General features: G+C 31.0%; 2 protein-coding genes across 2 annotated transcripts in view; one reads left to right on the top strand and one right to left on the bottom strand.

Annotated features, from left to right (window-relative positions):
* Positions 1 to 13911, top strand: part of LOC115889938 — a 73695-nt gene extending 59784 nt beyond the window's left edge. The window contains exons 4-14 of the mRNA XM_030910042.1: positions 753 to 990; positions 2066 to 2226; positions 2287 to 2373; positions 3804 to 3956; positions 4069 to 4245; positions 4526 to 4705; positions 5249 to 5428; positions 5726 to 5868; positions 5927 to 6041; positions 6395 to 6575; positions 11810 to 13911. Coding sequence (XP_030765902.1) covers positions 753 to 990; positions 2066 to 2226; positions 2287 to 2373; positions 3804 to 3956; positions 4069 to 4245; positions 4526 to 4705; positions 5249 to 5428; positions 5726 to 5868; positions 5927 to 6041; positions 6395 to 6575; positions 11810 to 12212 — 2018 coding nt within the window. The 3' untranslated portion in view covers positions 12213 to 13911. The remainder of the gene's footprint in view (positions 1 to 752; positions 991 to 2065; positions 2227 to 2286; positions 2374 to 3803; positions 3957 to 4068; positions 4246 to 4525; positions 4706 to 5248; positions 5429 to 5725; positions 5869 to 5926; positions 6042 to 6394; positions 6576 to 11809) is intronic.
* Positions 13912 to 13984: 73 nt separating this feature from the next.
* On the bottom strand, positions 13985 to 22939 carry LOC115889971 (tyramine beta-hydroxylase). Its single transcript, XM_030910067.1, has 11 exons — positions 22817 to 22939; positions 22541 to 22752; positions 19375 to 19521; positions 18035 to 18304; positions 16666 to 16863; positions 16506 to 16590; positions 16274 to 16440; positions 16019 to 16204; positions 15603 to 15790; positions 15370 to 15524; positions 13985 to 14143 (listed from the first exon to the last, which is right to left on the bottom strand). Exons 1-11 carry the CDS (start codon positions 22884 to 22886, stop codon positions 14049 to 14051), a joined length of 1773 nt encoding a protein of 590 aa, XP_030765927.1. The 5' UTR covers positions 22887 to 22939; the 3' UTR covers positions 13985 to 14048.
* Positions 22940 to 26525: the final 3586 nt, after the last annotated feature.

Here is a 26525-nt window from a genome sequence, read left to right as displayed (position 1 = left end):
TTGCCAAAAAATAAACATGTTGAGAAGATAGTTATTTGACTGCATTGATAAATTTGGGAACTTTTTGTTTTTTTTATTAATCATAAACTTTTCTTCGAAAAAAATGATGATAAAACAGTTTCCGGTAAACTTTTGGCACAAAAACATTTCAAATTTATGATTTCAGTCTAATAAAAGACATATTGACATCGAAATCAAATTTCTCATGTCAAAAAATTCCCGGACATCAATTTTCATCCAAATATTGACGTTACTTCAGAAAATATTTGGAAAAAATTGAAATAAAAATAAAACTTCAACATCCTGTATCTACGAAACTAAGCATTTTAGGACATACATTTTTACGAACTTTTTTACTTATTTTTATCTGCAGAATATGCTGCCAAAGTTTCCGGAATACAGTTCCGACCACCCTGTATATTTTTTTAAATGTTTTGGTGTCGCGTCGTATTGAAATGAAATTTTGTGAGCATGTAGGTTAATTTAAAGCATTTTTTGAAATTATTTAGAATTCTATAGGGTGTCCCCAAAAAGAGACTTATTTAAAAATTAAAGTTCAGTATATTTTTACCGTGATTTTTTTTATGTTTTAAGAGTTATTCCACTATACTAGAGATCATTAAAGTCAGTACGTTCTTGAGCTACAAACGGTATAACTGGTATAACTAACCCCACTTTGTATTACTAATTTAGATTTATTATTTTTCTTAGAATTATTAATATTTCTAATTGATTACAATTTTTTATTTTAGGTGCCAATAAACCAGCCACTGTTGTGGTAAGGGTAGGAAACAACAGACCGGACTTAGGTATCAACCCGGTTTGTAACAGGTTTACCGGTTTCCTGGAGGAAGGTCAACCCTTATTTCTTCCCTGTAACCCGCCTATGCCTGGTGCTTTCGTCAGTGTCCACTTGGAAGTACCGGTAGCCACTCAGTTATCTATCTGCGAGGCTTTTGTTTATACTGATCAAGCACTGCCCATAGAAAGGTAATTTACAAAAAAAAAAAAAACACGCCAATGAAAATTTCTTGCAAAAAAGTTCAAAATTTTATATACAGGGTGGTCTGAATTGTATTCTGGAAACTTTGGCAGCATATTCTGCAAATAAAAATAAGGCAAATAAGTTCGTATAAATGTATGTTCTAAAATGCTTCGTTTCGGAGATACAGGGTGTAGAAGTTTCATTTTTATTTCGTTTTTTTTCAAATAATTTTTGAGCTAATGTTGATATTTGGATGAAAATTAGAGCGTTTACTCCTGCTTAATAGAGCCATATGACTCCTGCTTGTAGGGGGCGCCAAAAAAATCGGCCTCTGGATTTTTTGTCGATCATACGGTGTTTTCAAGCAAGTTAAGTGAATACTTTCTTGTCCATGTGGCAACACAGCATCGAATAAGGTAAGAGTCGGTGCTTCTAAAAATGTAAACGTAGTTTTTAGGGTTCCGTACCCAAAGGGTAAAAACGCGAACCCTATTATTAAGACTTCGCTGCCAGTCCGTCCGTCTGTCACTAAGGTCTATCTTATGAACCTTTATAGCTAGACAGCTGAAATTTTCACAGATAATGTATCTATGTTGCCGCTATAAGAACAAATACTAAAAACAGAATTAAATAAATGTTTATAAATAAAAAAGTACTTTCACTAAACATTATCTTTCAAGTAAGAATTTTACATAGAATATTTCAAGTCCTCGGTGGCCGCGTGGTTAAATTAAAGCGTTAGGACTTTACGCTGCTATGACGTTGGAGCCGTAGTAAGGCAGATTCGAATCCTAGTCAAGGCGACTTTTTTTTAATGTTTTTTTTTAATCTTTACATATTTTTATTTTTTACATATTAATTATAACTATAAAATAACTTGGTTATTTCTAGTTTATTTTAAAAGTGGTAAATATAAAATGTGTTTCTATTGTGCAGATCTACCACCCGCTAAAATACTTATTTAGCAACACCCTGTATATAACCATTTAAAATAAAAAAATATTTTAATATAAAATAAAGATAATTTTACTTATAATAACTGTAGATATTTCCAATAATATAAGTAATTTTCAATTTCAGGTGTCCATATTTAAGAAACCAACCTCTTGGCACTGTTGCCACATATAACGGAAAATGCTACGGATTCTACAACGAACAGCCTTTGAAGTTTTTGGACGCGTTGCAGTACTGTAAAAAACGCGGAGGTACTTTGATTGATGAGAGTAATCCAGCACTTCAAGGTTAGTTAAATAAATAAATCTAATTTAATTTATTTATAATTATATATATTTTAAAATTAGGATTCATCAGTTGGGAGCTCTGGAGAAGGCACAGGAGTGATTCGAAAGGACAGTACTGGATGGGGGCGATTCGAAATAAACAACTTGGTAAGAGCTTAAAAATCTGATCAATAATTAAAAGTCTTTATTCACAACTATATACCGTGCTGGTAACTGTTACTTTTGGGTCGGCATTTACATGTGTGGAAGTAAATCGCATAGGGATCTTATTAAGTCGGAGTGAGAGAAATGCGACGGTGTGCTGTTGCGGCGTTGCCGGTTTGCCTTTCCCTACATAGTAAAGTAAAATCACGATCGCAAACCGCTTATTTTTAAAAGACTTTTTTTTCAAGAGATAACTAGATAAAATCATTAGACATGTTTCTGAGCATCTGAAATGGAATTATAAGGATATCGTTAGGGTGTCATTTTTTATATAACGAGAAAACGACAGTAATTGCGATAATTTAAAAAATCAACTTTTTAACACATAACAGGCCATAACTCAAGAACCACTTTAGATATTGAAACGTTTTTCGGATGAGATCGGATATTTTACAATATGTTAACATAAGAAAAATTCGATAAGGTTGTTTTTTCCATTCAAAAATTGTAAACAATCCATCCATTTACTTTTAGAGCATAGCAATTTTCAGCAATCGTGTAATTTTTTTATTGATAAAGATTTTCACATACTGTCTACAAAGAAAATACAGCACAAATATTAACAAAGTTCTTCAAAAAACTACAATCTATTTCGAGATATCGATTTTTGAATTTTAATAGCGCGACCACTATCGAACACCCACTCAATTCCACTTATTTTTACCAAAAATGCAAGTGTTTCTAGCTTGCACTTAAAAAAATTCAAGCTATAGGGAAAATTACATCGACTCGTTAATAAATAAACAAATTAAGTATCACGAGACGTAATTAAATCGTGAACCTGAACGCATGACGTACACCATCCCCTAGAACTTTAAGTACTGACAGAGGTATTCATTGGGTCGATCGGTCAACTGCGACAAATCTGCTATATCCCCTTCTACGTCTCTTAGCGATGTGCACAGTTTCTCGGTTTATTTCATACGTTTGGCAATGTGTTTACTGTTCTCTCTTTGTTCAGTACATTATAAACGCTTTGTACTCTTCTTGCATACGGAAATCTCTACCCAAGACTAACCTTTGCCCTTAGTAGTATTATGCAGTAAATGAGTAGTAATTTTTTGAGATGCAGAAATACCGTTATCATTGTCTTGAATTTTTTCCTGGTTTAAAAAAAAACCTGCAAATTCTTATGACACAAGCCCCGAATTATACTATTGTCAAGCTTTTGTTTGTTTCAACACTTAACAACATATTTACTGTAATAACAAAGGCGATTTCTACTTCTTTTCAAATAATGCTTGCTGCAAATTTTTCCTATCAATTTTTTACAATTTTAACTAAATATATGCATTTCTTTTTGAAAAAATTATAGTGAATTTGAAGTATTTTTTCTTCTATTTTCTTTTTACTTTATTTATCTATTTCTTCAGGCGGATGGCAATGGTTAAAAGGTGACGAAGTAACCCTTTCATTCTGGAATTCACCCGTTGGAAATGGAGACTGTGCCAGATACGACGGTACCAAAGGATGGTTATGGTCAGATACAGATTGTAGCATGAGGCTAAACTTCATCTGCCAATACCGTAAGTAGTACAAACAGCTCATTACAAATTAATCCCGAATTATATTCTATAATTTATTTAAGCTTTTTCTTAGTTTGTATTTAAGATTTTTAAGTTTTTTGTGCTTTTTCAGAACCTGTGGCATGTGGAAGACCAGAACAACCACCAAATTCGACCATGATAGCTAGAGATTTCAATGTGAGTTCTATAGTAGAGTATGCTTGTGACGAAGGGCATTTACTAGTAGGTCCGAGTACGAGAACATGCTTGGAAACGGGATTTTACAACGAATTTCCGCCAGTGTGCAAACGTAAGTTATTCTCATTAGTTAAAAAAATATTTAAAAAACGAACAAAAAACAATACAAAAGGAAAAAATAATAAACGAAAAAAAAAGAAAATAAAAAATGAAGAAATAAAGAGATAAGCTAGAGTTCACACTTCTCAAGAATCAGCCGTCTAGATGGCCTTGATCATGTCAATAAATCTCTTTCTATGGCGTTATTATTTAATTTTTTTGTTTTCCCACTTTTTTATTTTTATTTATTTTTTAATTCATTTCATAATGAAATAATAATTTATATTTTCTAGGTATTCAATGTGGATATCCTGCTGATATTCCCAACGGTGACTACACCTTGGTGAATGATTCAGTTGGATATTTAAGCAGAGTGATCTACAGCTGTGATGATGGCTTTGAAATGGTGGGAAGAGCACAGTTAGCCTGTGATATTGATGAAAGATGGAACGGTCCACCACCAAGATGTGAACGTGAGTTCTTATAATAATATAATATAATAAGTAAAATCAACCAATAAATAACGTAGCTATATTGTTTAATTTAACCAAAAAGTAAGGCTATCCAGTGATAGGAGAGCTACTGTTGTCTGTCATTTTAATTTGCGTTTAAGAGTTGCTTTAATTTTATTTTTTCATACTATATTATGCTTTTTAGTTTTTATTTTTCCGTTTTTTAGCGATTTTTTTCTTGCTTATTCCCAGTTTTCTTATTGATTTGTGGTTTTTATTTTTTTTCTGTTGAAATAAATGTAATGAAGTAAAAGTCGTTATGTAAACTTATTTCATAGTAGTAAAAACAGGAATAAACCCACTAAATACAGAAAAAATTCGTTGTATTTTATTTTTTAACGCTATATATTGCTTTTAGTACCTTTTTTCTTTTTTTAGCTATTATTTATGTTTTTCTTGTTGATAAGTGACTTTTATTAACGCCTTAACTTAAAATTTGGTTAAATTAAACTTTATATTTTTTAAATAATATTTTGAAAAATAATTTTTTGTCTCTATTTACAGCCGTTCAGTGTGAACCACCTCTAGAAATAACCAACGGAATTTTACAGTTACCAAACAACGACACATATTACGGTTCAACAGTGAATTACATTTGTAACCCAGGTTACAAACTGGTAGGACCCAACAAGATTACTTGTATGGCAAATGGTCAATATGATTCTTTTCCACCATCGTGTGAAGGTAAAGTTTATATAATGATTAAATACCTTTTAGAGATGTGTATGTAAAATTGAGTTTGTTGAGAATTCTATGAAAATTTCCTAATGCTGTATAAAATTTCATCAATCGTCTACAACTCAATTCATTATTTTACTCTATCGGGAAGTAATTTTCTTAAAATCGCTTTATTGTACTAATTAAGATCATTTAATAGTATTCTCGTAGATATTTTTATGTTTCTAAAACAGCACATTTTTATTATTTAATTATTTTGCTCAAAAGTAAAAAAAAATCTAACTAATAATTATGGTTTTGTAGAAGATCCAGCTTTAACTTCAACCACTCAGGAGGTTACAAAAGCTACCAGACCACCAACAGTACCAACAACAACGATAAGAACAAGAACCAGAACTCCTAGACCACCCCCCACAACCATAAAAGCTTCAAATGATGTCATAAGGGTATACTAAGGTTGACGCTTATTAATCAATCATTTTCTCATAAACCATCTTATTTTAGTTAACATCAAGAACAAGAAAACCGTCATCTACTTCGGCTACTACCACAACAGTTGAAATTACTGACAGACCTTCTATTATTATAGCAGCACATCCACAAGATAATGAAATAGCAGGCTAGTCAATATTACTATAAATATAATATATAATTTAGATATAAACTTTTGGAGAAAAAGACTTTACCTATTTCAAACTTTCGATATAATTTTTAGGGATAACCCAATTTTAATGTTTGTAGAAAAAATGTTGTTTGCAACTCGTGCGCGAACTACTTTGGTGATCTCGACTAATTTTTCAAGTATCGATCACCAAAGTAGCCCTACAAAAATAACTAATATTTTTATTTTTATTTTGTTATTCTTAATCTCTAAGTTGGTCGATCTGGTCTAGATGTCCAACCTCTTCTACTAACTCTTCTAAATTTTTTAAAATGTACTAATTTTGATATTTTTATTCTTTATTGCAACAGGTAGTTCCAATATACAGCATGGTGAGTCCCCCAACGTAAATATACCGTTGTCAATTGATGGTGAACGTCGGGAACCTTTTGGTGCCAGACTCAATGTGGGTGCCATCATAGCTTTGGGAGCATTTGGTGCCTTCATTTTCCTAGCAGCTATAATTACTACTGTTGTAATTTTAGTTCGAAGGTAAGTAACTTTAAATCTAAATAATAAATTCGTGCTTTTTTGGAAGGTTTATTTCATATATTTAATCGATTGTAAATCTTCTTTATACCCAAGTAAGCTATAGAAAATTGAGAATTTTTATTAGAACATAAGGTTTTTAATGCAGACAAATTTGAAAAAAAATTGTTTTCATTTACCTCTGATTACCTTTATACAAGAAATTTGTCTAAGTTCAAACCTAAAGTATAAACAAAGATGCATTTCAAAAAAATATTTTAACTTCCACAGGGTGACTCTAAAATGTGTGACTATATCCGTATGATTTTTTTAAACGGAATACCCTGTGTATTATTGCATTTTTGGATTCCCTCCTGATCACTTTACATGATTCTAAGATATTTTTAAATATGTTTTGATAGTTTCAGAGATATTAATAAATAAATATAAAATATAAATTTATTAGTCTTTAAAAGAAAATAAAAATACAAGAAATGTTCTGAAATCAAAACTATACTAGATATTTACTTAATTGTTAAAAATGTCGTAATCTTAAAACATACAAATTCGGTGTTGAAAATTCTACGTCACACTTTCTAAAACATGGTGCACACTATACAGGGTGTCCCAGAAATAAGTGCAAATATTTTAAGGGGTATCTCGATAAAAGAAACATTTTTTCTTTATCGTTTTTCAAATAAGTTCAAAATATCGGAGTTATTTTACTTTGAAAATTTCCAAAAAAAAAATGATTTTTTGCTAAAATTTTGAGAACCAGTGGATCTTTTCTGGATTTTCTTTCTTGCAAATTTAATCTATTACCTATGTTGCCATATTATCAAGAAATTATGTTTTTTAACTAAAAACTAAAAAAAATTCCAAAAAATTTTAAATTTTTAAAAATCTTTTTGCAAAAAAAAAATTAAAGGCGTGTTTCTGGGGTTGTTATATATTACTATTCTATACTACCAGTTAAAATACTTGCACTTATTTCTGGGACACCCTGTATGTTATTTTTTTTGTGTGATGGAGAATTATTGTTATATTTAAAGAATTTTTAATTTTTTAAAAGTTTTCCACATATTGCGGTATTATATTACATAAGACTTTTTCCACAGTAAATTTTTATCAAAGACACCCAACGATTTTTGTCTGGTATTCTACCGATGAATGAGCCATATATGTATGTAATAAACACCGTAAATATATACTATAAAGCCGTTAAAAATTTTAAAATACTTTAATACAAAAAACATTCATTTCTTAATTCTCCATCTAACAAAATAATAATATACAGGGTGTTCCATTAAAAAAAACGACAAAATAGTGTTTTATATTTTAGCAAGTTTGGTAGCATAATAAGATTTAGAATTTTAAGACCAAACCGTATTAAAAAATTATTGCAGAGGAAAAAGTCTCATCATAATTAAGTATCACAGGAAGTTACAAAAATATTTCAATAATTCCAATGATATGTAGGCTAGCCTTCAGCTTATTATGTTTATACTGGGTGAGTCTTAAATAAGTGCAAATATTTCCAGGGCTGGTAGATCTCGATAAAAGAAACATATTTTCTCTTTACCATTTTTGATATAAGTCCAAAATAACCGAGTTATTTAAGTTCGAAAATTAAAAAAAAAAAAAATTTTGAAAAAATTTTGAGAGCCACCGGATTTTTTCTGTAATAATTACAGAAAAAATGTTACGGCACTAAAAGGGCTGCAATTATTGCATCCCTTTTAGTGCCGTAACCATAGATTAAAGCCGTAACCATGGTAATATCAGAGATTAAGAAATTATACCGCGGGAAAATTTGCGGTGAACGGGCAGTTTTAAAAAGTTTTCGAAAAATATACATGGAAATTTAAAAGAAAATGCACGATTTTCTTTTTTGCGAAAAAAACTCATAGACGTGTTCCTGGGGTCGAAATATACCAGCCCTGAAAATATTTGCATTTATAGACTCACCCTGTATAACCTATAAAAATAGAGGTAGTTGGTAGTGTAAGAATTGTATGATTTTACCAGACATTAGTAAATCTCCAATAACAAAACATTGACCCATCAAAATTATAAAAAACTTGACAAAAATAGTAAAAAAAAATAAAATGACTATCATAATCAACGTAATTATGACAAAATTGCCATAATCTTTTATCATAAATCTACACAATTCATACAGTTCGATTTTTGTGAAATGAAAAACATCAAAATTATATACAAAATTCAAAAAGAACAAGAAAAAAGGTAAAATGCGAATCATAAACAACGAAATTATGATAAAAAGCATTTCCCCTTTTATCATAACAAGTCTACCCAGTTTTCTACAATTTAATTTTCGTGCAGTGCGGGTGCTTCGAATAGATCCTCACACAGACTACCGCCCACCAGCATGCCATCCAGATGGTATACCTTGCTGGCGTTGCCGTTCCCCGACCAGCAAGTCGGCAGGCGCGAGTTTAGCCGAAGCTATCGATCGCACCGAGCTGGGTATTTCAGTAATCCCATGTGACCTTAGTGCCATTCTCTTGTTTACGTAAGCTATCTTGATCGATCTTAGGGCATCGTTTACAATACAGTGCAAAGAAACTCATATTAAACTACTATAAAACTGAGAAACGCTTGGTTCGAACAGATATTGCATGCCCTATTATAAAATATATAATTGGAATGGTTGTATGTTGAGTTTGAAAAATAATTTTACTTAATAATATAACAAATAAATCAACGGCAAGATTATTGTGGTGCCTCTAGATGTGTTCCATTGCGGTCTTAACATATTTAATGTGGTTCTTTTCTGATTTTTAGGTTAAGTTATCCAGACCAATCCTTGAAAGTACAGCTTTTCGTCAATGGGTTGTCATTTCATAATACATAGAAGCGCACATTTGTCAGGCTGAAGCACTGATATAAAATGTGTTCTGTTTTTTTCTTTTTCTGATTGACAAAATCTGCACGTGGTTTTGTACGTTAATCCTATCAGCTTTAGATGGTTATTGAGGTTACAATGCCCTGTTAATAAACCCATTACATTTTTGGCAGTGTTTGTGTCTTTACTTATTAGGTCTGCTGTATATTTTGGCGAATGTTGTTTGGCTATGAACATTTTTGCTTGTCTCTGTCCTGGAATTTTTTATTATTATTTTAGAGATTTGTTAGTTACCCAGCATTTTGTGTTTATTTTTGCAGTGCCGCAGAAGAATTCGGACCTATTAATGGCACTGATGAGACTTGTTTCTCTATTTTTGTTGCCCTTGTAACTCTTGTGCCCGGTACCTAAGCTAACACAACATTGCTACCCTCACCCAATGTACTAGAACACGCATACAATCCTACATTAGTCTAGAATTGGTTTCTGTAGTTAGGTTAGGTGTTCTTTCCTGACTTGAACTGAGTGAACATTAATAACTTTCCATAAAATAAATAAAATGAAAAATATAGGAAATAACATACATGTACTGATTTCTTTCGAAAATCGACATCTATGAAACTATGAACCCTTCCTGGACGCAAACGGTACATTGTGAAACAGGAAATTGTAGAGAGAAACAAGCCCTATAACATAGGATACAACATTTTAATGAACAGTGCTTTCCATAAAATCAATAAAATGAAAAATATAGGAAATAATATACATGTACTGATTTCTTTCGAAAATCGACATCTATAAAACTATGAACCCTTCCTGGACACAAACGGTACATTGTGAGACAGGAAATTGTAGAGAGAAACAATCCCTATAACATAGGATACAACATTTTAATGAACAGTGCTTTCCATAAAATCAATAAAATGAACAATATAGGAAATAATATGCATGTACTGATTTCTTTCGAAAATCGACATCTATAAAACTATGAACCCTTCCTGGACACAAACGGTACATTGTGAGACAGGAAATTGTAGAGAGAAGCCCTATAACATAGGATACAACATTTTAATGAACAGTGCTTTCTATAAAATCAATAAAATGAAAAATATACGAAATAATATACATGTACTGATTTCTTTCGAAAATCGACATCTATGAAACTATGAACCCTTCCTGGACACAAACGGTACATTGTGAGACAGGAAATTGTAGAGAGAAACAAGCCCAAATCAATGATAATCCCCAAATCAATAATAAATATTTACCATGATTAATAGCAAGATAAGTGCATTTCTTTTTTTCTTTATGTCTATTGGCATTTTGGCAGTGATTTGCATATTCAAAGTTTGTGGCAATCTTTTTATCGAGATACTGCACATTTTTTAAGGCTATTACTAAGTATTTTTTTTTGTTCCAGTGGTTCTTGAAGTTCTGTATAATGTCACAGCTGCTATACAAAATAAGCTTGAGAAGGCCTTTTAAATACTATTCATGCTGGATGCTTTCTTAATCAATCGATCAGACATTTTGTTGCTACATAGTGCTTGTTTTTGACCAAATTTAGCTTAATATTATCACCACGAAAAACCTTTATATTTAATGGCATTTAGTTATTTTTAGCTACCGGATAGTTCAAAGTTATTGCTAGCTAGCCAACGAGTAGTGGCTCTCCTTAGCTACTACTCGCTGACAAGTATTTGACACGTATCATGATGGTTACGCAGGTCGTTGTCTTTGATGAGTTTTTCTGTGGTTGTGAAAAGCCAGATCTGATCTCTTTTTCGCACTCTGGACATTCAAAAGTCTCATTTTTTGTAGACTTTTTACTTTTTGGTTGTCGTTCTTAACTGAGTTTAAAATTCTCCTTCATTGAATTCAGTCGTGCGTTGTTTTTTTCTCCCACTGATTTTGCATTTATATCATCTTTAAGTTTTCGTGGAGAATATCTTCGTACCTTTTAGATTGTCCACCTGATTTCCTTCTTCCATCTACAAGTTTGTCGTAAAAAAGAGATTATGTATTATCCTTAGATACATTATTGAATAAACAACAAAACTAAGAAACAAATAATTATAAAAAATAAAATACAAATAAATACTTATTGCTATAATGTTGAATTCAAATATTACATACAATATAGTTAGCAATGTATTGTAAGCTCCGCCAAAAGAAATCAAGAAAAATCTGGTTGATGTTGGTTCTAAACACCCGCACTGCATGTTTTTTCATCTCCAAATAATTTTCTATTTTACGCACGGTGATTTCCGGCACCCTTTAACCCAAAACAAATAAACTGACAACCTTGCATGGGGAAGCTCCATATAACTCCTTTTTAATGCTTTGTCTGTTTACTTATTTTCTATTAAAAAAATTATTTCTCTTTTAGGAATCGAAGTGCCAAACACTACCGCCACAGGGCATCCCCCGACTGCAACACCGTAGCCTCCTTCGACTCATCCAGCTCAGGCTCAGGAAACGGCGGACTGAACCGGTACTACCGCCAAGCCTGGCAAAACCTGCACGAATCAGCAGGCTCAAAGTCCGGACTCAAGGCCAGCGCAGCCCGCACAAATCACCAGGGCAACCACTCGCCTCTGCGTCGCAAGGAGACCTTGGACGAGCCGATGCGCACCGAGCGGCAACGGGACGCTTCGGAAATGGTCGTGAACGAGGCGTACGGTGCGAAGGTGGCCGAAAGGAAGCGACACCATCATCACCACCATCACCACAAGGAGGGGAGAGAGTGGGGGGCGAGTAGGCCGCCCCCTGGCGGGCATAAACGGTACTGACGGCCGTGCATGGTGACTAGGGTGGAGTTTGAAGGTGAGGAGGTGATACTAGGTCGAGTTACGGTGGGACTAATATAGAATTATTTATTGAACTTTTTTTTGTATTTAGCGGTTTATTGATAGTTATGGTGCCTGGCCATTCTACATCAGTGGTTTGTATTTTAATGCACAAAACTGTAAAGTTTGTTCCCTATAATGAAATGAGGATTTTTTATCCACAGTATGTCTCCGGATTGTCTTTACAAAAGGAAAATCTTTTTTATTATTGACATTTTGGTGTAAATGCATTGTTCAGAAAAGTTTTTACTTGATTTAAAATGATTAATTCCGTTTATACTTTTCCAAATTTCCATACCGTTTTATAGAAAATAAAAAAAAAGACATGAAAATGTAGATGATTTTTTCAAAGTCCTATAAATCAAAACGCGTTTCTACGGCTATAGAATTTCATTTTCATTCTTTGATAGATTATTGACAGAATTTTGATTAACGTCAAATTTTTTGCTGTTTGAAAATCTTAAAGAATCACAAAATTTATTTATTTTAATGCTACAGAAAGGGGAATAATAGTTATCAGAAAATGTAATACTTTAACGACATTAACAAATATGACGTTAATCAAAATTAATTATAACGGTCTATCAAAGAATGAAATAGAAATTATATTACCATAGAGAGACCTTTTAATTTTTACGTCTTAGACAAAATTCTTAATGATTAACCATTTTAGAACAAGCAAAAATTTTAAAGAAGAATGGATTTTTCCCAAAATGACAATAATAAAATAGTTTTTCTTCTTGTAAAGACTTGTAATAACTCTTTACTTTGAAAAATATTTCGATTTAATAAGTACCAAAGTCAAAAAATTCACGTGAATGCATTGACATAACTTGTTTCAATCATTTGTTGATTGCTGTGTATAAGCTCTGTTGATCGCTGTTGATAAGCTCTCTATAAGAACTGCTGTATCTACTATTCGAAATGCCTACGCATTTCCCTCTTTTTTTAACATGACTGATTTGTTCATTCGATATCTGTATCATTGTCTAATATGTTGATATCAAAACCACAGATTTAGGATGACTAGGCATCTAGATAAACTCTTACTTGTCTCAGAAAAAGACTACTTACCTTGAATGAGAATGAAGTTCGAAAATTGTCTTAGTAAAGCAAAACTTAACAATCTTTTATGATAAAATGTTTAAATGCGTATCATAATAGACAGAATTATGATAAAAAAGTACCTTATTAAAACTATAACTTTATCTTGATTAATCAATCTTTAGTTAACGAGAATATCACATATCTTTACACTTAAAACCCTGTTAATGGCAAATTTTGTTTTTTTTTCTATTCTTATAGCAGTGCCATTTAAAAACGGCAATAAATCATATTTTATAAATAAAATATATTTTATGTTGTACATAACCTTAATAAAAAAAATCGTGACACTTTTTGTACGAAGTATAATATTCAGAACAATAAAAAAACAGTTTATTTTTTTATTATTCTGTGTGATGACAGAACTGTCGCAATTTTTAAACACACAACTCTATTTTTTTTAAGTTAGTATTATGTAGTTTAGTGTTAATAATTAAGTAAGTTTAAGACATAGAAAATTTTTATATTTTATTGTTATGTGTATCAAAGATAGCAACTTTTGTAAGATACTTTTTTCAAACAAGTTTTTTTTAAGTTATGTGTGTATTTTGTTTTATTTGTACCAACCCCCACGAAAAACATAATTTGTATAAAATAAGCAAAATTTAATGCAGACTATATATTTATTTATTAATAAATAACTGCCCTAAAAATATATTTTCTATTTTTTGTATTTCAATCAAAAATAGCGTTTTCCTGGTCGTGACAATTTCTTTCTGGAGGTGGTAGAGGTGCTAAAATAGCAGGTAATGGTGCATTTTCCCAATAACCTAAAAAATATCAATAAATAAAATAGATGTATTGGGTTTTCAGTTATATTTTAACCAATAATAAATCTCCGCAGTTATTACTTCTAGAAAAAAATAAAACGCTTTTTAATTTTTGAAATATCAAGAAACCACTAGAATTATCAAATGTTGAAATAAAGTGCATGCTTTCTTGATTTCAAATATATGAAGCTTTTTGATATTTTCTTTAGTGATTTTAGAGAATACAAAAGGTTTTTGATAACAATTCTAAGGTGGCTATGGATCAATACAGGCATTTCCTCTTTATAAACAAACATATCATTACATTGTTGTATGACCAGGTATTAGAAAAAAAAATAAAAGAAATTTGATTTTGAATGGTTTATGTGGAAAATTGAATTAAGAAAAATGCCAAGAACAATCTACTGATGAATATGGATTTTTTTTTCCTGAAGGTTTCTTAAAAAGGGTATATTTGAACAAATCAGGAGGCAGCATGGCATTAAAAATGACACCAAAGCTAATAATACCTTAAGGTTTGTCTTGACACGTACAAAACCAAATTAGAAGAAAGTGTGTCTCAGGTACAATGTAATTATGAAAAATCTTAAATTTTGAAAAATGAAAGACTACTAGAAGTTACAGTTAAAGAATATTACACAAACGCAGTAAGTAAAAAAAACGATTAAAAAAAAGTCGCCTTGATTAGGATTGAAACCTGCCTTACTACGGCCCCAACGTCATAGCAGCGTAAAGTCCTAACGCTTTAACCACGCGGCCACCGAGGACTTGAAAGATTCTATGTAAAATCCTTACTTAAAAGATAATGTTTAGTGAAAGTACTTTTTTATTTATAAACATTTATTTAATTCTGTCTAGCTATAACGGTTCATAAGACAGACCTTTGTGACAGACGGACAGCGAAATCTTAGTAATAGGGTTCCCGTTTTTACCCTTTGGGTGCGGAACCCTAAAAAGACCTATTTTTATTCATAACAATGTAAATACTTTAAGTAAACCCGAAATTGGTCAAGCGCCCACTATCTGAAATTTTTTTCTAAAGAAATCAAAGTATGAGTACAGTATAATCGAAAAAAAAACGGCGTCCAGTTGGCATGGAAATGACGATCGATGACATTCGCCATATAAGACATTCGCCAGTCATCAGCGATCATCAAAGGCAACTTTCACGATATTTTTTTCCGATCTTAGTATAATTATTGCATATATTATGTACTTATATTCACCTGGAAATCTATCCCCACTAGACATATTGCATTGCATACTCAAAGGCGCTTCATGATAAACTTCATCTAACAATTGTACCCTCATTTTATTCCACTCAATAGAATTATAATTACTTGACACACCATTTGAAGCAGATGTTGGCTGATTTTCCCATCTAAAAATATTCAAATTTTATTTACATTCAAACTTTAAAAAGAAATATTTATTAATTTTTATACAGACAAAAACTTACTCTTTCAAATAGTGGAAGAATGTGTCCAAAGCTTGATCGGATATAGAACTTTTACATACTTCCAGAGCAGTATGAGGGTAATAATGGATATAGTTAACGCACATTTCCTCGCTTATCGAAAATCCACCCAAGGTTGCGTTTGTTCTGTCCATTGTATTGTAGTCGCATCTTGTTATAAGGACATCCCCCTAAAATTAATGTATTTTAAGTAATAAGACAATAAATCTCCTTTATTCTACTAAAAAAGATAGTACCAATGCAATGTGAGCGAAGTCTAGCTAATAGCTATTAGCCATTTAATCCAAAAACATACGATATTTATGAATGTTTCCCCGTTGTACAATTTTTTAAGGACTTAATTTTGTAAATAACTTAGTCTTAAAAATAACTGAGTTTTAAAAGCTTATGCTACTTACTGGTAGAACTTTAACAGGTTGCTTTAGCCTTCTTATTTCTTGAAAATGCGTACTAAAATGATTATCTCTATTCAATTCTGGCAATTCTCTTCCAAAAGCATCAAAATGTCTGGTGAAAACCTTAACTCCTGTTAAATGTGTATGTAATTGAGATCCAAATATTGTTATACCTTCAGCTGGAAGACCCTAGACATAAATTCACAATATTACTTAGATATACATATAAGAATATAATATATGAATGAGATAACTTACAACAGAAGTACATGAACTAATACAGTAACCAACCAATGGAAATGATTCTTGTCCTGGTGGAATAGCCATTTTGTCAGTATACTCTAATCCCAGCTCAATTACTCCAGCATCTACGTCTCTTAGAACATCAGACACGTGGAATGTTATTCCTGAACTGTCAACAAAGCCTATAAATCAAGAAAAATTGATTAGTTTAACACAATATTTTTCCGAATATTTTTTTTTTACTTTCCTGATCTCAATTCTGGATTATTATAGTGAATTTCCAACATAACGTAAGGATTAAAATCAACACCACCTAGTGGTAAAGCTGCCTCCTTTAGTAAATTGAAATAAAATAACATAGTTTTAATAATATTTAAGTTCTGATATTATCTTATTAAAATACATACCTCTGGATAAGTAAATGGTAAAGCTCCCATAGCCCATGCTGCAAGGACCCTTTTGCAAACCATTGTTTCCTTGGGTCTATCTGATGCAAAACAGTTTCCATTGTACAGAGGAATTACTACATTAGTTTTTGTTTCACAGTGGAACATTTCCATGTGGTGGACCAAACCTTCACTAGACTTTTGAATATTTGCTCCATACTGAAATCAGTAGTAATGATACCATCATACAGTGTTGGAAAAGACGTTTGTATAATTTGATTTATATTTTTAGTTGTGCTTTTTTATATATACAACATTTTTTTTATATACCGGGTGCGTCTCAAAAATAGTGGCTCACCACTATAACTTTTTTATTTTTTGAGATAAAAAGTGAGGTTTGGTATGTTAGTATATGACATAAATTAGGATTGATTGACATATTCAATTGTTTTTGGTCACTTCCTGTTTCACCGGAAATGGCTACAACTTTTGATTTTTAAATAGCACCCTGTGAATATTTTTACTTGATTCGACAGAAAATGACACTCTGAATAGAACGACATATGATATGTCAACTTTTGACATTTTCGCTTACAAAAAAATTGTATTTTGAATTTCAATCTGGAGTGCAATAATGGCTGTGTTAAAAACTCAAAATGTTTAATCAAGGATCCTTGGAAAAATAGATTTGATTTTCTAACGTTTTTCGTGTCTTGTCCTGACTGGTTAAAAGATGCTTAAATCGTTTTTTAATCATATCTCAATTTTTTCAAATAGAACAAAGGTGGTTCATTAGCATATTTGGAAAAATCAACTTTTTACGAATAATTTGTTACCACACACTTGGTATTTCGAGTCAAATTGTCTATTATTTATATGTCTAATATTACTATTTCAAATAAAGCATATGCGTAAATGTCAAAAGTTGACATATAATATGTCATTCTATTCAGAGTGTCATTTTCTATCGAATAAAGTAAAAAAATACCGAGGGTACCATTTAAAGATCAAAAGTTGTAGTTATTTCCGGTGAAACAGGAAGTGACCAAAAATAATTGAATACGTCAATCAATCCTAATTTATGTCATACACTAACATACCAAATCTCGTTTTTTTTATCTCAAAAAATAAAAAAGTTATAGACCATACCATACCTCACTTTTGAGACGCACCTGGTATAGAGTGCGTCATCTGTTTAAACCAAAGGTTTAAACACTACACCCTGTAAATTGTCATAATTTTGAATAATATTCAGAAAATTCTTGACATATTTCATGTACAATATCATATAGATACCTATCTTTGAATATTGAGAAACTTATAAATTAAAATTAAAAAAAAATAAATAAATAAAAAATCTTATTTTAAGTTTCTTATAAAAAATAAGTACCTGATATATATGGTGTTTCTTCGTAAATTTTTCCGGCAATTTAAAAACTTTGCACCAATAAGTCGTCTCTTCAGCTGGCACTTTGACCTTATCATTCAACAAATTTAAAGTTGTTAAATGACTGGGCAACTCTGTATTAGCATGGATATTTTTCAGTAAAGTCACTCTGGTCATACCATGGTTTTCTCGTTTGGAAGTACTGATATTTAAGCCTTTTGCACTAGGTACGATTTCGAAACCTCTAGCCCAAACTATATGAGTAGTACCATCCTTAAAAAATTATTTTAAAACTTAATAATTAAATATTCAATAAATAATATGGAATATGTGGTACTGAATTTAGAGTTGTTTCCTTGTGAAACATCAATAGAATATTGTTAAGTCTTGTTTTTTAAGAGATAGACTTTACAGTTTTAAAAAACTCTTGAAAGAGGCCTAACAAGCTGAAACACGCGTAGAGATAAAATTATTTTCATTAAATTTGAAACATCTAAAAGCGTGTTTTATTAAAATACCATACGATCTAAAAAAAAACAGCGTCAAAGATGGCGAGAGAATGACAATCGATTATAATTTTGGCTAGGTCAAGCCCTAGACGTCACTTACTTAGCCGGTACTCTTAATGTCATTTTTTTTAGTAAATGACGTCTAGAGATTGATCTCGCCAAATTTATCATCGATAATCAGTTAAATGAGGCAAATGAAGTATTTTTCAAACAACCCCAACCCACCCCTAGGTGCCATCCCCTCACTTCTAATCTCAAGATAGCGATACCCCACTTGTGACACTTGTTTGGAAAGCTAATTGAAATTGCTAAACGATGGTCATACAGACTTCAACTTAATTACTGGTTAGTGATAAGAAATGTAGGAGTGACAATTTGAAAGAAATTTAAAATGATAATTTATTTTAACATTTGCTCAAAATGACAGCCGTTTTGTTCCATACAAAAATACAAACAATTTTCAAATTCTTCTCTCACTTTTTGGAAAGTCTCTCTCGGAATATTTCGACATGCTTCAGTTCTCCTCTGTCGCAATTCTGGCAACGAACCTGGTTTTGTCTTGTAGACTATGGATTTAGTGTAACCCCACAAGAAAAAGTCTAAAGGAGTGAGATCAGGTGACCTTGATGGCCACTCGATTGGACCCCTTTTGTCAATCCATTGCCTTGGATAAAATTTTATCCAATCATATTACAGAAACAGTATTTTTTATTTTTTTGACATTTTTTGTGGTTTAAAAATTATAGCCATTGTAAGTTTTCAGTGGCCCACCCTGTATAAAATTTGTTTAAGCCGTTACATTAACTTATATTACTTAAAAAAGTTGTACAATACCTCAATAATATAATCCTTTGGATCGCAAGTATCAAACTTTCTTTTAAAAGTAAATTTGGTGACTCCTTTTCTGGTTATAACATTAAAATTTATGCAATCTTGCTTTTTGTCAATTTCCAAGACTCCATATTGATTAGCCCAAGTATCCTAATATTATAATAAATAAATTTTTATAATTTATTTAACTAGACTTTAAGAAGTTTTAATTTGAGTAATCTACAGGGTGGTCCGAATTTTAAACGGAAAACTTCGGAAACATAATCTGCAGATAAAATTAAGTAAAAAAGTTCGTATAAAATTATGCCCTAAAAAGCTTTGTTTTGGAGATACAGGATGTAGAACTTTTATTTTTATTTCTATTTTTTCTAAATAATTTCTGAACTAAATAAATAAATAAATAAATAAATGCCTTTATTGTCAAAAATTTTTTCAATTTGTAGACAAAGGTACACAAACAAACAAACAAAAGATAATACAAAACATTATACAAATAATATTGTCAGTCTTATAGTTTAAAATAAACATTTATAAATGTTTACAATGTCAAAGAACAAAAATATAAAAATAATATTCAAAAATATTTAGTTAGTTTAGAGTAAATATCAATGACCTCTAAATAAATTTATTTCGATGTCATTAGTAAATATAGCAATAGCAAACATTAGACCAGTGTTTACAAGATCAAAATCGATGTTCAAAATATAATTCATTTACGGGGTAGAAAGCCTTGTCTAGTATACTGTTTTTTTTTCTCAGGTAAGATTTCGACAGACGATGACAGAAGAAAAGCAGATGACGTCCCATACCAATCTGTTTATTTTACTAAAAAAAGATTCTAATAATTTTTAAGTTATCTATGGATGGGTTTAAATATAAATCCGTCATGCGTCGTGTCTTCTTGTTTTTAACCAGTTTTATTGGTTTATTTAAAAAATGACAGATCGTATTTCAATTTTATTGGTTTGACGGAACGATGAACGACAAACGGACGCCGATGCGTATGAACTCGCCTTTAGATTTTTGTCATTTTTGACGCTTGTCAAAGTCTTGCCAAATTATAGGTTATAATTTTGTGTCAACTTTTGTTAAATACCCTGCGTTTTGGAAGATGATGCATTTTGATTCGTATTATTACGTGTGTTTTGTGTCTTTTGAAGTCAAGTGGAGGAAAAATCGAGTGAAAATTAACTGTAGACCCAGAGCACAGTTTATGGTTAATACACGCTGCCCAGGCAGAAAGTCTTATACACCAATGAAGTTGCATTCGATAAAGTTTGTATACCATTTCGTCGTAGATAAGTGCATCTCGTATATAAGGATCAAACTAAACACATACTAAAAACTGGAGTAGCTGTAAAATATTGACATCACACGATAGGTAAATAATGGATTTTAGTACTGCAGAAAAATAATGTCAAAAGGTACTGGTTTAAAAAAATTAAGATTAAAGTTAATTAATCAACCTTTAAGATATAAAATTTGGTAGGTGTTTTTATTATTAAAATAGTTTGTTGTATTTACCTATGTTGTTTTATTTATACCTGTGGAATATTACAAATTTGTATTTGTACATAAGTTATATTGATAAATATAATCATAAATGCGGGTAGTTTCATAAAGCTTGAAAGTAAATAATAGTTCTTTTTTATATTTTTTGGTATGTAGTGTCTTGTTCTTGTTTGTTTTGTATTAACACATACCGTTTTTATTAAATAAAATAACTCGATTACATTTTTTCAGTTTTATACAGTTTTTTCACAATATTTTGAAGTAATCACTTGTCATCTTGTCAATCAAATTTTAAATATATCGCTATGCGTTCCAGTTGTACCAACTTATTTCTTTGTAAAATAAAATAAACTACTTTGAAATTAAAATGACAGACACATCTATCACTGTCAAGGATCTTCTCGTTGGACAGACTATACATAAGAGTTCAATGCTTTGCGAAATGAAAAAAATGATGTTATGGATTTGATTTCAAATGGCAGGTGATTGTGCATTTTTTTCGCATTATATAATATTGAACTTTTAACTAACTCTGAGCGTGGGGTAGGTAGATAAAGATCTTGCTCCGCGTTCCTGAGTAGATAAGTGTGAGATGGCCTTTCTTGAGAAGCTGATACATGTTTACGTATTAGGCAAACAGATCAAATATAAATAAAGAAGGAAGAGTCAATATTTTTAATACTTTAAAAAAGTCCCGGCAATGAGTTCTGCTGTTCAGTCCCAGTGAATATCGAACAGCTCTCTTCTGGAGCTTGAAACTTCGGTCAAATTGAGTCGCACAACACGTACCCCAGAATTGAAGGGCATACCTGAGGTGCGACTCAAAAAGTGCATAATATACAGTTCTAGCCACTGACAAGTTAAGCTCCTTAGAAACCGACCTTAATGCAAAACTAACATCGATATTTGAATGAAAATTGATGTCTGGAAGTTTTTGACATCAGAAATTTGATTTCGATATCAATATGACTGCTACTTGTAGAAGGAGATACATATTTTTAACTGGTTTCAAGACTAATAACTTTTCGTCCGTACCTGCATTCTCGCCATTTTTACGCAAAAACGATCTCTGGATAAAAATCGCTTGTTGGTTTTCGAGACATTTGGAATCGAAATAATCAATAAAAGTAATCATTGACATAAATTAAACATGTCGACCAGATTTGGACTGAAATAATAAATTTAAAATGTTTTTGTGCCAAAGGTTCAATAGAAACTGTTTTATCATAATTTTTTTTCTAGAAAAAATTTTAAATAATTAAAAAAATTAAAAATTCCCAAATTTTTAATTTCAGTCAAATAACTCTCTAGTCAATATGTTTATTTTTGTCAATAATGACATGTACTGACTATTTCCATTCCAAATAGATTGAGGACGATTGTTTTTACGTAAAAAATATCGTAAATTCATATTTTTCACTCAGTAGATTTATACAGGTAAGGACGAAAAGTTATTACTCTTCAAAACATCTAAAAACATGCCACAGACACAATTTTCGACCAAATAGCGACCATAGTTCAGAAATTATTTGGAAAAAAAGAAATAAAAATGAAACTTCAAACTTTTTTTACTTATTTTTCTCAGCAAAATATGCTTCTGAAGTATCCCGAATAAAATTCGGACCACCCTGTATAAGAAAAATCACAATTTTCGTACCAACAAATTAAATTTTCCTTTTATATTTTTCCATAACAGGCAATAATCTGCCGGATATGAATTTCCTCTATCCGAAAAACCAAAAGCAAACCATCCGAAACCTGACGGAACATGTAATTCAAAAGTCACATCTTGTTCGGCATAATTCAACATCCAGTGTAATGAAATACTGTTGTCTCCATTCAACGCCAAATCAAAAATTTTATTTCTATCTGAATTTTATCAAAAAAAATTATTTAAAACACTTAATAACATATTTTTTTTTAAATTACTTACCAGTTTTACAGAAAACCGAACTAGAAAAACTAAACACAAATAATATTTTAGTTAAAACCGGTAGATGCATTTTAAATGGTTACATTATGTGTATATTTTTATATTTTTCACTTTTCAGCTTGAAAGAAGAAGGTGAAATATCAAGCAGGAGGTATGGTAAGTTCTTTTTATATACCTCAAGCAGGCAGATCTTTACCGCGCAGGCTTATAAGTTTTTAGTATAAAAAGTTTTGTAAGAAAAAATCAAAATTATATCTTCAAATCACATTGTTTAAATTCTTTTTATTTTTATAAATATTATTAGTTCATTACTAGATGAAATATTATATTATTGAGAAAAACATCCAGACGAGTTTTTCATTCCACATCAAGCAAGTCAGTATTCCAAAAAAGCTACATAATAGGATTGGTAAGTATTTTGAGATTTTTTACTTCAATTTTTTAAAATTATTAATTATTTAAAAAAAATATATTAATTATTTAAAAAAATATATGGGCAATAAATTGTAACAAAGTTGGATACGACGTTTCATTTACATCTTCATCAGGGTGGGACTAAGGATTTGATATTGAAGAAAAATATGGGTCGATTTCGGCATAATTGGGGACGGGCTACAGGATGACGCCCTCGACGTTTCGAACCGATGCCTCCAAATGGACGAAATCATCAGGATTTTTCTTAATTATGGATCGATTGGAACCAAACTCGGCACGTGGATAGCGGTACCCGAATGGAGTTCTCAGACGGACATATGGTTTAATAGAAATTTATAGTAGTAAAAAATTGGTTTATTGATCGAATTTTGAAAAACTTTAAAATATAAAATAGTAAATTAAAATAAAATCCCATTTGCTTCAAATCTTACACATTATTTAGAATAGAAGATACATAATTAATTAATAATTTAATATTCTTGCAGTTAAAACTAATATAAAAGCAATCGATATCGTGGGACCGAATATCCAAGAACAATCTTCAGCTCTATTTGAGGTCTATTAAGTCTCTGAGCTTAGCAAGGAATGCAATAAAGTCGTCGGCACGTATCCGGCACCCATTCAAAACCTACGAAGAATTTAGCTGAGAATATAAATTCCATTTCATTAAATTCTTCCGGTTTTATTAAATTGCAAAGGATGCGCAAGGATTATAATAGAGAGATAGAACAAAGAACGGGGCTTAGAAAATGAAGTAAGTGACCTTTAATATCACATAAAGTTGTAAAAAATAAAGTTGTAGATATATCTAATATGCGTGTCAAATACTCGTCAGCGAGTAATGGCAGTAGTAGTAGTTTTATTGAAAGATAATATACGAATCATCTTGTAAATAATATATGAAAATGTTTTTAAAAATATAGAACGTTCAGCCATCGTTCAACGTCACGTCATATATTGTCTAATTCTCTCAATCACTTGCCAACCAGATGAAAGAGATCGGTGACGTCATTACGGCATTTCGTAAATTACTGCATATTCTTTTTAGTAACTGTCATTGTCATTTCATTTGGGGTTATAATTTTATTGACGGACATCGATCAATGTCGAAATTAAAATTTGATTGTTTGACGGCTGGTAGAACACTTGCCCGTGGACGCCGTATATGAAGTAAGTACAATGCAGACATGTAATATTCCTATGTAAAATACAAATTTATAGCGTTTTTAAATTATATAACGAATTTCTAATGTTTTCAAAAATAGGAATTTTAATAGTCCAAAGGATTGGAATTAGTAGGGATCGTAACTGATAAAGAGTTCAAGACAAAATTAATAAATGGTGAAAAAAAACGGAACTCACTCAATCAATAATATATAGGTACGTACCATGATACAAAGAATACAAGGTATGATATTGCGCAGGTTGGTCACTACGTCACACCATTGGTCGGCAAGCTCTGCACGCCAATTTCAAATTGTCAAACAGATTGTGTCATCTGTGAAATTTGATTGTGTCAAAATGTGAAAATAATTTTTCAAATGTCAAGCTCGATGTCAAAACATAACTTTTGGGGTTATGTCCTAATTCTTCCCTATTTTAGGTCTTTTTTTATTAGTGGCAATTGAACAATATGGATATTTTTTTGTATGGCGTATGACGTCACAGGTGGTATGCGCAAACTTAACGAAATTGGAGCCGCTATCGATTATACCTTGTTTTCTTTGTACCATGGGTACGTACCAGGGGCGGGAAAGTCAAATAGCAAAAGCGGTTCTACCGTTTCCACGGAAATCTCAAATAAAATAGTTCCAGCCCTAGCCACTAGGTGGTAGTGCAATTAATTTTTTAGGTTAAGAAGTTGCTACTAGTTATTGCCAGATGGCGTTAAATCAGAATTTTTTTGTAGTTTCCATAGTTTCCAACGGCCAATGTCATATTATTGTCAAATTCTCAAAAAATATTGTCGTTGTCATAGCGCCAATCATAATATGATCATAATATTATCAAATAAATAATTATCAAAATGTTTTTCAAACTATAAGTTGTTATATGTGTTTTAATTAGACAATTCCTTTTGTTTGTGGCCCTAAAAATATAATGTAAGTCTTTTATTTTTGCCATCATTTAAGTACCTATTTATATTTACTCCATTTACAAAACTTTGGGCGTATTACATTGGTCTTGTTTTATTATAATAAACGATGTGTAAATATTTGACTTATAAATAAAAACTTTAAATAATAAATAATATTTCACATGTTGGGCTTTAATTTTATTTAATAATTGTATAAATTATACTGTTAAATCTTATTTTTTACACATCACAACGATACTTGTTTTTAGTATTGTTGAATTTGTGTAAAAAATAAGATTTAATAATCAAATTTAATTATATATTTTCAATAATAATTATATATAAAATTCAATAAATACGCTCATTTAAAAAGCCCGCGCTTCGATCCATTTAAAACAAGCCCTACTCAATAGATGGCACCACTTCTGTAGGACCATTTTTCAGTATGACAGAGTGCATTCTTTTTCTAGCTAGGTATATTCTTTGGTACGTACTAAATACTGATCTCAGACATACTCTAAACCTCATATTGGACAAATAATGATGACGTAACAGCTAACGATGGCTAAACAGTCTTTACACTTTTATTGCCCATATATTTTTTTTAGATAAATTGAAGTAAAAAATCTCAAAATACTTACCAATCCTATTATGTAGCTTTTTTGGAATACTGACTTGCTTGTGGAATGAAAAACTCGTATTTGGTCGCGATCTGACATCAAATTTTGACGGTTCTTGCGACAAAAATAACGAGTCGCAGTGACACGTGTCGTACATGGTCAAGTTGGCCTTGGTTTAATCTATCGACACCCCATGAAATGAAAAAAATAGTATTTTAACGAAAAAGATTTTCTGCCACAGTATTTTCTCTACTTTCGCTTGTTTTTTTTTTCAAAAACTCAGTCATTAAGCCTCCTAACTTTAATGAACTTCTGCTCTGGAGCAAATAAGATTATATTTTAATCCCTTCAATTAGTTACCTACCTAAGGGATATTAAGGAAAAAATATGAGTTTGTTTTTAACGAACTTTTTAGCTAATTATTTTTTGGTCAGCGATGGTAAAGAAAAAATTCTGGATTAAAAATCATATTTACTAGATTTCCTTCTTTTTATGCTATTCATACAAAAAAAAAATTAAACAATCCCTAGTGCAATTGCCAAGCCTTTATAATTATCACAGAAATAAAGATGTCTAA

Source organism: Sitophilus oryzae, unplaced genomic scaffold (genome assembly GCF_002938485.1).
Source record: "Sitophilus oryzae breed Bouriz unplaced genomic scaffold, Soryzae_2.0 scaffold_857_pilon_pilon, whole genome shotgun sequence".
In the NCBI taxonomy this organism is placed as follows: domain Eukaryota; kingdom Metazoa; phylum Arthropoda; class Insecta; order Coleoptera; family Curculionidae; genus Sitophilus; species Sitophilus oryzae.
The sequence above is the reverse complement of the archived record's forward strand: the minus strand, read 5'-3'. Positions and strand labels throughout refer to the sequence as shown.

What these genes read in the sequence shown, in the direction of transcription:
- LOC115889971 (XM_030910067.1), bottom strand. Translation starts at nt 22,886, where the DNA reads ATGCATCTACCGGTTTTAACTAAAATATTATTTGTGTTTAGTTTTTCT. An exon ending in AACCTGTTAAAGTTCTACCA is followed by an intron (nt 15,791 to 16,018) that starts GTAAGTAGCATA and finishes CATTAATTTTAG; the next exon opens with GGGGATGTCCTTATAACAAG. An exon ending in TAGTGGGGATAGATTTCCAG is followed by an intron (nt 14,144 to 15,369) that starts GTGAATATAAGT and finishes GATATTTTTTAG; the next exon opens with GTTATTGGGAAAATGCACCA.